This window comes from Planococcus citri, chromosome 3 (genome assembly GCF_950023065.1).
Source record: "Planococcus citri chromosome 3, ihPlaCitr1.1, whole genome shotgun sequence".
Taxonomy (NCBI): domain Eukaryota; kingdom Metazoa; phylum Arthropoda; class Insecta; order Hemiptera; family Pseudococcidae; genus Planococcus; species Planococcus citri.
The window spans coordinates 36,814,769-36,828,982 of NC_088679.1; the positions used below are offsets into that span (position 1 = coordinate 36,814,769).

General features: G+C 32.4%; 1 protein-coding gene and 1 non-coding gene across 3 annotated transcripts; both read left to right on the forward strand.

Moving 5' to 3' along the window:
• The first annotated feature begins 540 nt into the window (after positions 1 to 540).
• LOC135839921 (uncharacterized) lies at positions 541 to 9,437 on the forward strand. 2 transcript variants are annotated; one of them, XM_065356182.1, is made up of 4 exons: positions 543 to 709; positions 1,630 to 1,771; positions 7,236 to 8,603; positions 8,807 to 9,437. In XM_065356182.1, exons 3-4 carry the CDS (start codon positions 7,486 to 7,488, stop codon positions 9,081 to 9,083), a joined length of 1,395 nt encoding a protein of 464 aa, XP_065212254.1. In that variant the 5' UTR covers positions 543 to 709; positions 1,630 to 1,771; positions 7,236 to 7,485; the 3' UTR covers positions 9,084 to 9,437. The 2 variants fall into 2 exon arrangements, with proteins under 2 accessions (XP_065212253.1, XP_065212254.1); XM_065356181.1 differs by lacking the exon at positions 1,630 to 1,771 and having other exon boundaries at positions 541 to 709.
• On the forward strand, positions 4,962 to 5,043 carry TRNAL-AAG (transfer RNA leucine (anticodon AAG)). The gene has a single exon. It is a non-coding gene; the product is annotated as a tRNA-Leu (tRNA).
• Positions 9,438 to 14,214: the final 4,777 nt, after the last annotated feature.

Here is a 14,214-nt window from a genome sequence, read left to right on the forward strand (position 1 = left end):
AATCTCTCGACCCATTACGACCTCTTTTTAGCCAATTTAGAGTGTTTAGACTACTGAAAATATTACAAGAAAGTCGAAATCAATTTCACGATTGTTGAAAGTCCCAGATCTGCTTAAAAGTGGTCACAGTTGATTACTATGGTAATTTTATGGGTGAAGAATTCTGAAGCTATCATCAATCTTTTAAGCCTTTTGAAAATTGAGATCAAGCCTTCAAGACAGTCTTACCACTTTCTAGAAAAATTGGAAAACATTTCAGAATTTAAGAAAAAATATTGTGGTCAGAGGTAGAAAAAATGTTTAAAACACTCGCAAGTTGTCAGTTAAAAAAATCCACGATCAAAAATACGTCGTCAGATCAACGATACCTACCTTCCCTTTCACCCTTCTCAACAACACCGCGATACCGCCATAAAGTAGGTAGATTCTCATAACGATCGCGAATTTCCACGTCTGGCGGAATTTCCACCCAGCGAGCGATTCGCTACACGTAATATAGAGAAAAACACCACCACAGGAAAGAAATTAATGACCGAAACAACAAGGTTAGGTACGATTACCGACATGAACCTACCTTACGTCAAGTACAGTACAGGTACAGCACATACCTGTAGGTTAATTTGGCTGCAGCGCGCTTCTGCGTTAGTTATCTGTTACCTACCTTAGCTTTTATCATGGCTGCGTCCAAGAAACCGTTACCCTTTTCCAGGTCAGTTTTATTAAATATTAATCGAAATATATTCACCTTTTACGTACAAAATATTCAGCATTTTGATTAATTCACTTGCAATACGATTTTCACTTTCGCATACACGCTTATCGTTATCCTTATCACCTTTAATAATCGTCTGTTATAGATTAACTGTTTACGTCTGAAGTTAATTTTACCTACCCGGCGCGCCGTATCTTTTAAAAATATTCTCTCTCGTGCGTAATCATGAATGAGATGGATTTTAAACCATTTTAGTGTGTAAATTCGTGTAATCGCCGAAGATTAATTGTTTTCTTTATCTGTACACGAAGATTATTCGTAATACGAGGCAGAGATGGGGAAGGCAGAGCTAAATTTTTCTGACGTATAAAAAAATCACGCACGCTTGTTTAGGCGTATTTTATTTTTATTCATAAAATAGAATCGTTTCTTTCAAACAGACCACTTTAGGAACCCATTAAACCTAGTGGAAGAAAAATGTTTAATATTTCGTTATTATTCGACGTTTATGCCGAAGAAATTTGAATAATAAATCAGCCATGTTCGAGAAAAAAAAGAGGTAGAGGAACACGAAACCATCTGGGACGTACAGAATAGTGAAAATGCGATCATTTAAATCCAGTTCCCCAGAGTCCAGAAAAAAAACACAAAATGTATTACCGGGGTATATAAAAAAATAGTCCAAAAAATTTTAAAGAAATTTTTTAAATTAAAGTAGGGAATTGAGAAACAATGGGTAGGTAAGTTCGCTAATAAAGTATAAGCAGGATTTGGTATCCAAGGCGGTGCCACGATAATGAGCTTTTATTGCACTTTTCATCGCTTCTAATACGTTTAATTCCCTTATGACAGTTATAAATTATACTAACAAAATATATCTATACGCTTTTCGCATTGATTAACTTCGAACGAAAAAGTTCCCATATGGAAAAGTCAACACCACCGTAGGAATTCATTCGAGTAGCACGTAAAATGTAGTAACGTCAACGCCATATTTCCACTTAGAAAAAAAAAACATGTATCGAGTTGTTTTCCATTTCAAAGGAGATATTTTTACAAGTAAGTTGATGTGTTTTTTTTTTCACTCGTATTTTCAAATAAGACGTATTTTGAGATTAAACTTTTTTTTTTTTGGTACCAATCTATAAATTTAGATCAAGTTTTCACGCAGTAGTATACCAAACTGGCAATGTTTTTTTGACTAAATTGAAATTTTTAATTAGACTGAGTGATAAGTTTTCTGATAATGCAAATTAGATCACAAAATACCTATCTCGTACTTACGAGGAAAAAGATATGTTATCTTTGTTTTAGTGAATAAATAGTGATACACGTAATTTGAATGTAATCGTGTTAAAGGCCACGTTGATGCATTTTCTTTTTATTGTTGATCAATTGTTATGGCAACTTGCGAAATTTAAGCATTCGTGATTTTTCGTTGAAAGATATTTTTCTAAAAATAACGCGCAACATTCTCCTCTCTCTTCTGTTGTTTTGCTCCGAAAATGTTTAAAACAAATTTAGATCTATACAGACAATAGATTACATGAAAACGTAGACGTACACTTTGTTACACGAATACAATATTATAATGAGTAGTTTTCCCTTGGAAAGGAAAATCTTTAAAATCGTGATGACGATAAGTGTGTTTGTTGAAAGATTGGTTCAGAAAATTGAGCATACCTAGTTACCTACCTAGCACAAAACGTAGATTAAGTAGGTAACTATAACTAATGAATAAAATCATCATTTCAGGTACCTAATCAATTTAAATTTTTCTTCTCTATCATTTACATTAAAGTTCATCAATAGTAGATAGGTATGATAAAAACATGTCAAGTAGGTCAGGATTTTTTTACCTGAATTTCAAAATTTTATTGTTTACCTACATTTTTTATTCTAAATGAAATTCAATTTTCATTTGAAAATATGTACTCCTTAATTGAAAATCTACAATGAACAGAAACAAAAAACTTTACGACATTTCATCGAAATTTCGTTGAAAAAAAAAACGAAACAAATTACTTAATCAAATTGGATTTGAATTATTGAAAATATTACCTCTTAAGATTTTTTGGGTTCAAATATCTAGAATGGCTACCCTATGAATTTAAATTTAAATATTTGGGAATATGTACCTAGTTATCATAAGTACCAAAAAATTGGCAAAGGTGAGGAGAATAACTATAAAAGATCACCTAATTTTTTACTCGACGAATTTCGTAAAAAAAAATCCAGAATCCATTTTTAAAAATGTGTACCTGCTTACAATTTGATTTTGATTTATACATACCTGTTATTTCCATTTTTTAGAATCAAAACTCAAAAGTCCTTGAATCACTTCGATGCTTGAATTTTGATTTACAATACTTTTACATATTATCTAGAGTAACACTTTATCCTTTCTTTCGAAAAGAAATTAAGTTTTCGAGGACGCAGAGTTCGAATATTCACCCATTTCTTCGGATACGATTCCCTAATACCATTCTGGTTTCTTAAGTATCTAATTCAAAAAAAATAAAAAATCCACTGATACATGGAATAGGTATTTTCTGAATTTGAGATCGCTGAAGTCAAATATCAATATAAGTAAGTAAGTAGGTACCTCTACCTACATCAATAATTCCCCATTTTGAAAAAAGTTGGAGACGAGGGATTTCTGAGCGGCCAAACACCACATTTCTATAATTTTTCGATTTTTTTCTTTACAATTGGAGACTAAAAATGTATCGGGGGAGGGGGGATTCAAAAAAAAGAGCAGAAATCTGAACTTGAAGCTCTCGATAAACCTGAGAAATGACGTCTCAAAAATTGTTTATCATTTTTTTGTATTCTGACCATTTGAAGGCACCGATCACCGAAGGCAGAGAGGAAAGGAAAGGTGACGAGAAGGAGGGAGGAGGGTCAGAGTGGTTGGATCGAAAAAATGAGCCTATATTCCAACTCAGCAACTTCGAATTAATGAAACTCGATGTTCCACTGATTCATTTATATATTTAGTGTTTATTTCGATTAAAATGGGGGGGGGGGGGCTTGTACCCTTGGGAATTGATTGACATCTTCGTAGTTCTCTCGCACCTTCAATTTCAGACATGGAAAAAATATGAAAATGACACTTTTTGTAGAGAACTCCAAGTCCTGCAAATTATATTGCATACTTCCATGTCATCACGTTTGAACCATTTGAAAAGCTCAATGTTTATTTTATTGTCAAGTTCAGGAGTTCCTAAATTACCTAACAGTTTTCTACCTTTAAAATACCTAACATAGTTAAAAGGTATCTCCTCAAGATGGTGTAATTCGGTTGAATAACTCATTTACATTATTTTATTCGTGAAAGGACTAGTGCACATTAAATAATAATTTAAACCAAAAATTAAAATTTTTTTTTAGAATTTAAATTTAACAAATATTTGATCATAAATCATAATTTTTCACTAGGCTTCATAAAATTTAAGGGGAAAAAAAATGAAAAACGACCCACGCTGGTTCGTAGTTTGTACCCCTTCACCCCACTTAATTCCCTTTTCCTCCACTCCTGCTAAAAATAAAAATATCCAGGCCACGTTATATTTAAAAATAAGTAATAAATAAATACAAAAACAGATAGAATCTCGAATTAATGCAAACTAACCTCATGTAAGCAACAAAACAATACAAAAACGATGGCATGTTATAATACCGAAAGACAAAAAAATACACTCACAATACAGAAAAATAGGCAATTCGAAGCTCAACCTCAAGTTGGCGTGTTATTTGTCAATAGGAAAAAAAAGAGGAAAAGATTTTTACCAAAAGTATAATTTCATACATGAATTTCTGGCATTAGTTAGGTTGATTGATGGAATACCCATCCAGTGACCTATATTTCGGCTCATGGCATATTTGAAGATTACTATATAACAATCTCGTAATAACAATTCAGTTTTACATTGACCTTTAAAGTGAAGTGAATAGGTAGCTAGGTACACGGTGGGAGTAAGACCTTATTGATATGTTTCGCGCGCCGAACTTCAAGCATATAAAAGTGGTATAATAAATCCAACACAGGCTTAGATTTCATCGTGTATAGTTGTGTAACAGTGTGAGTATTCTTTAAGATTTTATCGGCTTAATTGATTTTGCTTTTGAAAAGGTGAAATGAAATTTCGTGTTTTGCTATGTTAAAGTTCAAAGTTGATGGTTGTACGCGCCAATACAATGTAACATAATGATACGCGTGGCGTAAAACAGCCCAAAGTTGGTATCTGGTAGCGTGGCCGAGCGGTCTAAGGCGCTGGTTTAAGGCACCAGTCTCCTCGGAGGCGTGGGTTCGAATCCCACCGCTGCCAAAAAATTTTTGTATTTTTTTTTCAAGGTTTGAGGTTTTTGTGAAGTTTTATTACGTAAAGAACGTGTAAAATGAATTTTTAAGATTTTTTCATCTTGAGAAAAAGTCAAAATTTTATCAAATTGGCCTACAAAGCTGAAATTTCGTATGAACCCAACTTTCAACCGTACGAATCGATTGGAAACGGTTTCGAACCACGTTGAGCAGTTCTGGAGTCTCCAGCAGATTCCATGAAATATCACCGAATGAAGTTGAAAAGCTAAAATTTACCTTGAACCCTAATTTCATCATGAGGAGTCGATTGAAGGTGGTTTCAAACGGGTCCAGAGCTTTTGGCCATTTTCTTGGAATTCCAGTTGTCATGCCTGAATGCTATTAAAATTAACTTAAGCATCTAAATAATTATAAACACGTACATTGCATGTCATGTTTTATAAATTTTCAATTGAAATCGCTGACTTTTAAAAATAATCTACAGGTTCCAGAACTGTTCAGAAAAGTTTAAAACCGTTTCCAAACGGTTAGAGAGGGAAGGTTCTGAGATGTGTAGATACGTTCAAAATTTCTGCTTTCCCGGTAAATTGGGTAAAATTTTAATTTTTTCCCATTTTTGGATAAAATTTAATTTTTAAAAATTCACCAAAAATCTAAAAATACATTTAGTAGTTGAAATTTTGAATGGTGATTTATTTTTTGCATTTTGAATCAGAAATTCTCCTGCTATTTAGGATACCTTCCTCGTCAGAAATTTTATCGAACTGTAATCGACTCAAGTACTTCTTAAATAAAGAAATACTTCGTGGTCTGAAGATTAATTTACTTAATGAATTATTAAAAATCGAAATTCAACCTAATTTCCGAAATCGAAGATACGAAATTTTCACATTTTCATAATAAAAGAATTAGCCTATGCATTTTTGCAGCATAAAAATGAAATTAAAATACAAAAATTTTTGAATAAAATGACATTTTACAAGAAATACTTAATTAAAATGAAAAATTAATGAACGGAAAAATGAAAAAAAAAATAGATCACATTACAAAATATCAAAATAATAATGGCACGTTGAAGAGATAAAAAAATTACAATTTGCTTTTGATTGAAGAAATCCTAAAAAGTGTTTGAGTTCAGGTTGGGAAAAAGAACAAAAAATTAATTTGAAACTGAGTGAGAAGGAACGAACCTCTAAGAGCCGAAACTGGTCCATAGTGGATCTCTTTTTGTTCTCCTCACCTCGCCTCATCCCTCCTCCCCTTGCCAACAACAAAATGACTCGTGGATAAATTATACCCTACTGAATTGAATTTTAGAAAACTTGAATCAACACAAAAATGTTTATTAAAAAAAAAAATTGTTCGGAATTTTTTCCCCGCTTCTTTGCAGCTCTATTGTTTTCAAGGGAAGGGAGAAAGGAAGAGAGGAATACGTACCTAGTAGGTTATGCATCATGAAAAAAATTGTCATTAGCAATAGGTATGATATTTTTGCTGAGAAATTTTAATTTTTAATTCTAAAAATGGTCTTCATCAAATTCTTTAAAACTTTCTAAAAATTGAATCAAGTAAGTTACATATCAAAAGCCATGAAATTTCGGATACCTACTTATGTAATTGGAATATGATTTCTTGAGAAAAAAAACTGATATCTAGGTATTGAAAATGTCGAAAGCTGAATATTTCAAATGTCCAAATTGTTGGCAAATTTCCAAATCAAGTTGGGGAGTGAGAAAATAGATGGGAATGAGAAGAGTGCGTTGGATGAGCAGGGGATTTGAAAATTTGGGTATATATGTATGATCCCGTAAAAATATCAATTCATGGTTGAAATGTCAAAGAATTTGAATCAATTCCTGCTAGTTTAAGGAGAATTTGGAACTCGTAATTATGAATATGATTCAAAAAAATAAAATATTCAAGATGAAAAATGAAATAAGACCTTGGAAAAAGTGTTAACAATTGATAGACTATTTCATTCATACTTATTTTTAAAAACTTTGTCGTTTTCTAAAATTTAAACTAAAAAAAAAAAATCATACCTAATCATCAAATGAAACAAAAACATTATTATGTCATGATTTTAACCCCCTTTCCCCTCAGAAAAATCTACATTTTTATATAGTAGGCTATTTGTGCTATTTTTAATTGAAAAAAAAAACCATGAGAATAATCCAAGAAAATTTGTTTTCATTGCAGACTTCGTTACACTCGAAGTCGCAAAAATGGGCAGTTGAACGAGTCGAAAAAGGCAGCCGTCAAGTCTTCCACGCCAACCGAATCTTCCATACCTCACAGTCGTCACGCTTACCCTCTCTATTTCACCGTAGACGATCTTGCATGGAATCGACGTAAACGAATACCGTCAAAGTTACCAGATAATTTAAGGCCTTTATCGGGAAAGTTCGCCGAATATAAATCAGAGTACAAGAAAAAATTCCGCTCGTTTATGATCCCGTCGGAAGCGCCGTTCGGAAATTGGAAAAAGAAGAAAATGAAAATTAAAGAGCAAGGTTTGAAACCCGAAGGTGAAATAGACTTCAATGTCGAATACTACGACAGCTACGTCGAATTTCCTGTGCAAAAACGACCCAACACGAAACCACGCGATCAATGGGAAAATTTCGAACCAGCTGAATTTTCTGGTTCGACCGAAACTAAAGAACAATACGTCATGTTTAAAGAAGCTAGAAAGGCGGCTTTAACTAGGCAATCTACAAATTTAAAAGTCGAAGGTGATTTCGAAGACAGTACCGAAACCAGGGAGAAATACTTACAGCCTGAGACGAACGAAAAAGCCACACTGGCCAGACGTAACACCACGTTGAAATTGGAAGGTGAAATAGATCTGTCGACTGAAACGAACGAGAAGTATAAAGAATTCGCAGATGTACCTCGAACTAAATTATTAAGAAGATACTCGAATTTGGAAATACCTCGCGAGGCAATCAAATCAGCTACCGAGTACAGAGGTAATTTCACATATCCTCATAATGCCGAACGTACCCCTCTAATCAGAAGTATGGAAAATTTACATACCGAAGGTGAAATGGAATTTCAACCAGAATACAAGACTAGTTTTATCGATTTTCATCCCGAGTATCCGGATGTGAAATTCAGAAGACGTAGCAGATTACAAAGTGAAACTGCACCAGCCAAAGCTACACGATGCCATGTCAAAGATACCATTCGAGATGGCTCAACTCCAAGAAATCCTAGTCCAGAATATAAACATTCTTTTGTCAAGTTCCCTGTTCAGAGACCAACTTTTCCAAGGCCGAGTTCGAATTTAATGCCTACAGTTGGAATTGAAGAAAAAGAATCCGAACTTAATGCCAAATATAAACCGTTTAAAATTAACCAAAGGACAAAAAGTTTACGTCCGTCGACACATTTGAAACCTGAGGGTGAAATACAACTCTCTCCGGAATATGATGCTGCTTTTATTGATTTTTCTCACGATCCTTCTGTGATGAAATCACGTCAATGTCATACTACAGATGGACATGACGGTGTATCGTTCAGTATACTTGATGATAATGCAGATCCGGCCAAAATACTCGACAGGTAATCTATGAAATTATTTGATGATAGGTACCTACTTTGTAGTTGGTGCAAATTTTTGTAGACTGCATCACCAGCACAGCTAACTGCAGCTTTGCTTACATTCATTGGCACCTATATCAATTATTGTTTGAATGATCTACTTATTTATTAAGCAAACCCCAATGACGAATCACTACTTATCTAAACATTTTTTTTTACCTCAGGTCAGCCGAAAGAAGATTTCAAAAAGGCAAACGTTTTTTGGTCAAGAATAGTGACGAATCTAGCACTGAAACTTCTTCAAAATCAGATTGCATGAATCAAATGAGACCTCCTTTTCGAATGGAAGTTACCAATCCAGATGTAGTCCATAAACCATTCGAAAAGTTCAAATCAGATCAATCGTTTGTGGTACTCGATGAAAACAATAATCATAATCAATGGATGCAAAATAAACAGAAACAAGATAGAAGATGGTCTCCATCTTGGATGAAATCATAAGATCTCTTAGATATTGTACTCATACCTATCTGTCAAAATTGGTAGCATCAGATGTGTTTTGATTACAAGTATTTTCGTTAGATTTCATTATCGTACGAGTGTTTGATCGTTTTTCAATTTCTGTAAAAATTGTCCTATAACAACTACCTATCTAGGTACCTACCTATAGCACCAAATTCAGCTTTCTTTGAACGTTTTGTGAAAGCCAACGACATTTTCCATCACTTTAATCCGAATTCTTACCAGCTATACCTACTTTTCCTATGTTATGTAGTTTTAGTTCATAGATTTAAACGCGATGTACTTATGTGTCAAAAAAGCCATGTTCTTAAAATTAAATTTGTAAAAATGAAAGTTGTGTAATCGTAACCTGAAAAAAAGTCGACTCGTAAGCTCAAACAAAGAAATCTCAATCAGTTTTCAAGGCGGGTACAAAAAATGAAAATGACGAAAAATGTGGAATTCGACAAGTTTTTAAGGAGGCTGAGTGGACGATTTCTACTAATTCGAAATCGTGGCCTTCGAATATCTGTAGGTATTGAATCCGATCTTTAGGAATGACCTCATTTCGAAGGCTCACCTCTTTCAAAATGGAATTCAGAGGTGAACATTAAAAGGTCGAATCCAAAGAGTAAGTACACATTCGATCTCAATTCTCAACGACCTTTTTTTCATAATTACCGACGATCGTATTTAATCGAACTAATCCCAAAAAAGTAAAATCAAACTTCATTTATATTTTTTCATTTTATTAAAAATCAATTAATACAATAGAATTGATTCGAAAAAATTATGGTTCAGATAATTTTTAAAATAAAATTATCATTAAAATGTTTGCTTCTTTTGAAATGATGATTTTCTAAAAATTTGGAAAAATTATTTTTAATGTTTGTTTTTGTAAGTATAAGTAGTGAGTACCCACAATTTTTTTTGAGGGGTACGTAAATTTTTCAAAAATTGTGCTTGTTTAAAAAAATACTGATTCAGTAGGTAGGTATACCTACTTCAAAAAAATAGAAAGCAGCCGAAGGGGTAAAAATTTTTAAAGATGAGCCTTCAAAATTTTGCTCAAAATATCTCAAAAACATCGTCTTGTCAAACTTGAACGCTCTAAAATGGAAAAATTTTATACTTACCTATTATGTAATTTTTATGAACGTTTTAAAAGTACAGTCAATTTTTGAAAAAATCTATGAGATTTCTTTTTGAGACATCTTGAACAAAAATTAGACGAGAAATTCGAAAAAAGTCAAAAATCTAAAAATATCATCTTAAAACGAGATGTAGAGAAAAATTCAAAATTTGGAAATTGTTTCAAAATATTCCAGAGTGGGTTCTAGAACCTTTTGTACTCTTGCTATTTGAACGTGAGTCTTAAAAATTACGACTTATTCAGTTTTTATAATAGACATTCATCGGATAGAATGTAGATCAAAGTCAGATCGATTGTAACTGGAAAGGAGGGGGAGGGGTGTAGCTCATCAATTTCTGCGGATAAAGCTACTTCGCCAAGCTCAACTTTTACCATGATGAAAAATGTTAATTTTTTAGCATTTTTTACTCCCCAAAAACCTAACTGACAAGAAAATTGAAGGTCTGGTGAAAAAATGAAAAGAAAAAAAATTTACCTACCTACCAATGTAGAACATGAAATTTTCCATATCTTGTGATCTGTAGTATACATTTTTGAGGTTTTCATTCTGAAATATCTCGAACAATAAAACTTTATTCAGTTATGAACCACCCTGTTCATAATTTTTAAAGAAAGTATGAGTGGAGGGGCAGATAATAGTTGAGCTAACTTTAATTAGGTTTGAAGTAGACAAATTTATATTAGATTATAAAACTTCTCAAATAATGAATCAAATGAATTGAAAGATATCAAATAAATCAGCAAGAAAAAGTTTCAAAGTGAGACTTATCATGAGAAGAAAGAATTGATATGAAAGCTTGAAATGATTGGTTATTGTATTGACCAATAACAAGAGTGCAACTGAAACTGCAAGCTGCAACACAGAATAGACAATCATACCTTCCATGTATTGTGTATCGAAGAAAGAAAAAAATAGGTACACACTAACGCTCTCTATGTTTCAGATGAGTCACTATAACATCAACAACACAGAACATCTCGAATACTGTTGTTTTAAAATCAGAATTACAGATATCAGCCATACACGCAGAAAATTCACCGTTGAAAACATAATTGGCATTTAATGAGAACAAACTAATGACTTAGGTGCTACGTTAAGAACAATAGGAAATTTTCAAACTTTACGAAAAGAATGCTTCAAAATGACAAAACAAATTATCATATTGAAACGAATTAGTTTATTTTGATACAATTTTCAAGGTTATACATTTTATGCGAAATTCATTTACCCTGCAAAATGAGAGCTTTTTCATGTTTTTGTGAAAGGCAAAAGTAGGTACTCGTTCTTTTCGTTTATTCGAGATGTTAATAAATAACTTTTGAATTGGGGGTGGTTTTTCTCATCATCCCGATGAAGAGTAATTAGATGAAACGAATAATTTATCTATAAGAAAAATTTTCTTATTTTCCTGGATCGATGTTAAATATTTCATAGTTAGTTAAGAATGTAAAAAACAAACAAGCTGCTCGAATTAATTTCTCAATTTTTCAAGTTTGAATGAATTTGTTATCCAACAAACCTGCATCAAAAATGTTTAAAATTAAGAATTTTTAAAGTCTTATGCATATATTATTTTTTTTAGCTGAAATTAATTTTAATTTTAGAATTCTATTCAGAGGACTTTTTCAGGCAGTATCGTCACTGAAGTGTTTTTTTGAGGTGTTCACTATCGGCAAGAATTTCATAGTAGGTATCTTAGATTTTTTGGTTGAGTAGCTTTGAAACTTGAACTACTGAAAACTAAATTTATAATCACGCCTAAATCGATTTCATCATCCTTGGTAGGTAAGTACCTAGGATTTTTCAAGTGCCTATTTCTTTTTTAAAAAAATTACTGCATTTTTCATTCATATAATTTTAATTTTAAGACACGAACCTCTCTATATTGCATTAAAAACTTCTCAAAGTTGACGCACACCGAAACATGGCATAAAAAGTCGAGTTAGGATACATTCTTAGGTACTTATACGTAAAGATACACGGTACAAGATGAAATCAAGCAGAAAACATCTATTTGCGTCGTGCTTGTTATCGCTTGCTCAAACATTGAAACTTCTCAACGAACAGAAAAAAAAACTACTCTTTAAAACTTGTTTAAAAGTTATTTCATTTCAAAGCTACAAAATTTCTTTCAAAGATTTCAACAACAAACGTTTTATTTTCCGCAATTACGAATCAGCCGAGAGTTTTCCTACAAACGCATAAAAGTTGTATTAACGAGTGCAATTATTAAGGCTGGGATTTATATTATGAGCATTCGATATGCGCAAAAATGATCAAAATATGCGAATAAGCGCTATAAAAGCACAGCATATGGCATATCAAAAAAAAGGTACCTAGCTACCTACCTATTGTCAATCTGAGCAAAAAAATATTCTCAAATTGTAACCACAGGTGGAAATGAATTGATTAAACGAGAAAAATATCGAATCACATTCAAATTTATTTTGTATAAAACGAATAAAATTTATAATAAAAGTTTCACGAAAGCAAAATTGGAATTGAACAGTGCAATAAGAGCCAATAACGAGATGTTTCTCAAGATCAAAGTCACTTAAATTTTTTTAATACATACAAAATGTTTTCAGTTTTTTTTCTTCAGAATTTTATGTTTTTGCATCAATTTTTGTGATTTTTTTCCAAATATGCGTAAACCACCAAATATATGATGATGTATGCACTAAAAATTTTCGCAATTCGTTTTAAAATTGTACTGAATCGAAAAAGAAACATAGATATCTGCTGTAACTCGTGCAGCCGTAGCAGATATGCATTTGCATATAAATCCTAGCTTTATAGCAATTATAAATGAAAATTCAAACAACAGCTACGCAAAGTAAGCGCTACATGAGGAAAAGTTATAAGTTATTAAAAAAAAAATCTTAGATGGAAAAAACCTAGCGGTAGGTACGAATAAAATGGCGACAATGAAAAGCAGCCATTCAAGTACATTTGAACCATGAGTGGGAAATGATTTCGTTGGAAATATTGTTTTTAAAAAATACCTACCGTCGTCGAGCATATGTGCCCGCGTCTAGAAAAAGGGTACTAAGGGTAATTTTTTCAAAATTTTTTTTATTTTTGATTTTTATGTAAAATTTCGTCAAAATTCGAATGAGACCGGTCCCAGACCCGTAGAGTGCTTTTTAGAGCGAAATACACGCGTTTTAAGTGAGTAAAGTCAAAAAAAAAATTTTTTTAAAATGGAATTTTAGGGTTTTGATCAAATTTTATGTTTCTTTCAGGGTAACTTGGGTGAAATTTTTTTTATTTTGATTCTTATGTAATATTTCATGAAAATTCGAATGAGACCAGTTCATTTTTCATTTTCAATTGAAACCATTTGTAATAATTATTAGTTTGCACAAAAATTCATTATTCATTGTTCAAAAGCAAAAAAAAATGATTAAATCAGATTTTCTATAAAAATTCAACTCGTAAAAATAAAAATCGCAAAAAAAAATTTTGAAAAAATTTCGTGCCCGAGGCGGGACTCGATCTCTGTACCTTTCGCTCCGCGAGCGGGTGACTTAACCAAGCGGCTAGCGCTGCTGCAAGGCAAAACGCGTTTGTCAACAATATACATATTGCTAAACAGCGTCGAAAACTACATCACCACGCGAAGTTTCACGTTTTTACACTCAAATTACGTGAAAATACAAACGTAAACTTTAAACCGCTCTCCTTTAAAATTTACGTTTTTACCCTTAGTACCCTTTTTCTAGACGCGGGCACATATTTAATATTCCTATGAAAGGATTTAATCTGCCATTTTCAAATTAAAAATTACTCGGAACGAATGAAGCGTTGTAAAAAAACCACCATTATCCCTGTACTCGGTTACAGTACCACGTTTTTATTCTCTCAACAGTTGAAAAAAGTACGTAAATAGGTAGGAAGGTAACTGTTTGATCTCATATTATGTGCCTATTTGAATGGAAATAGCTCATTTTAACTGTTGTTTCGCCGATAGTAAA

What these genes read in the sequence shown, in the direction of transcription:
- LOC135839921 (XM_065356181.1), top strand. Translation starts at nt 675, where the DNA reads ATGGCTGCGTCCAAGAAACCGTTACCCTTTTCCAG. An exon ending in AAACCGTTACCCTTTTCCAG is followed by an intron (nt 710 to 7,235) that starts GTCAGTTTTATT and finishes TTTTCATTGCAG; the next exon opens with ACTTCGTTACACTCGAAGTC. An exon ending in CCGGCCAAAATACTCGACAG is followed by an intron (nt 8,604 to 8,806) that starts GTAATCTATGAA and finishes TTTTTACCTCAG; the next exon opens with GTCAGCCGAAAGAAGATTTC.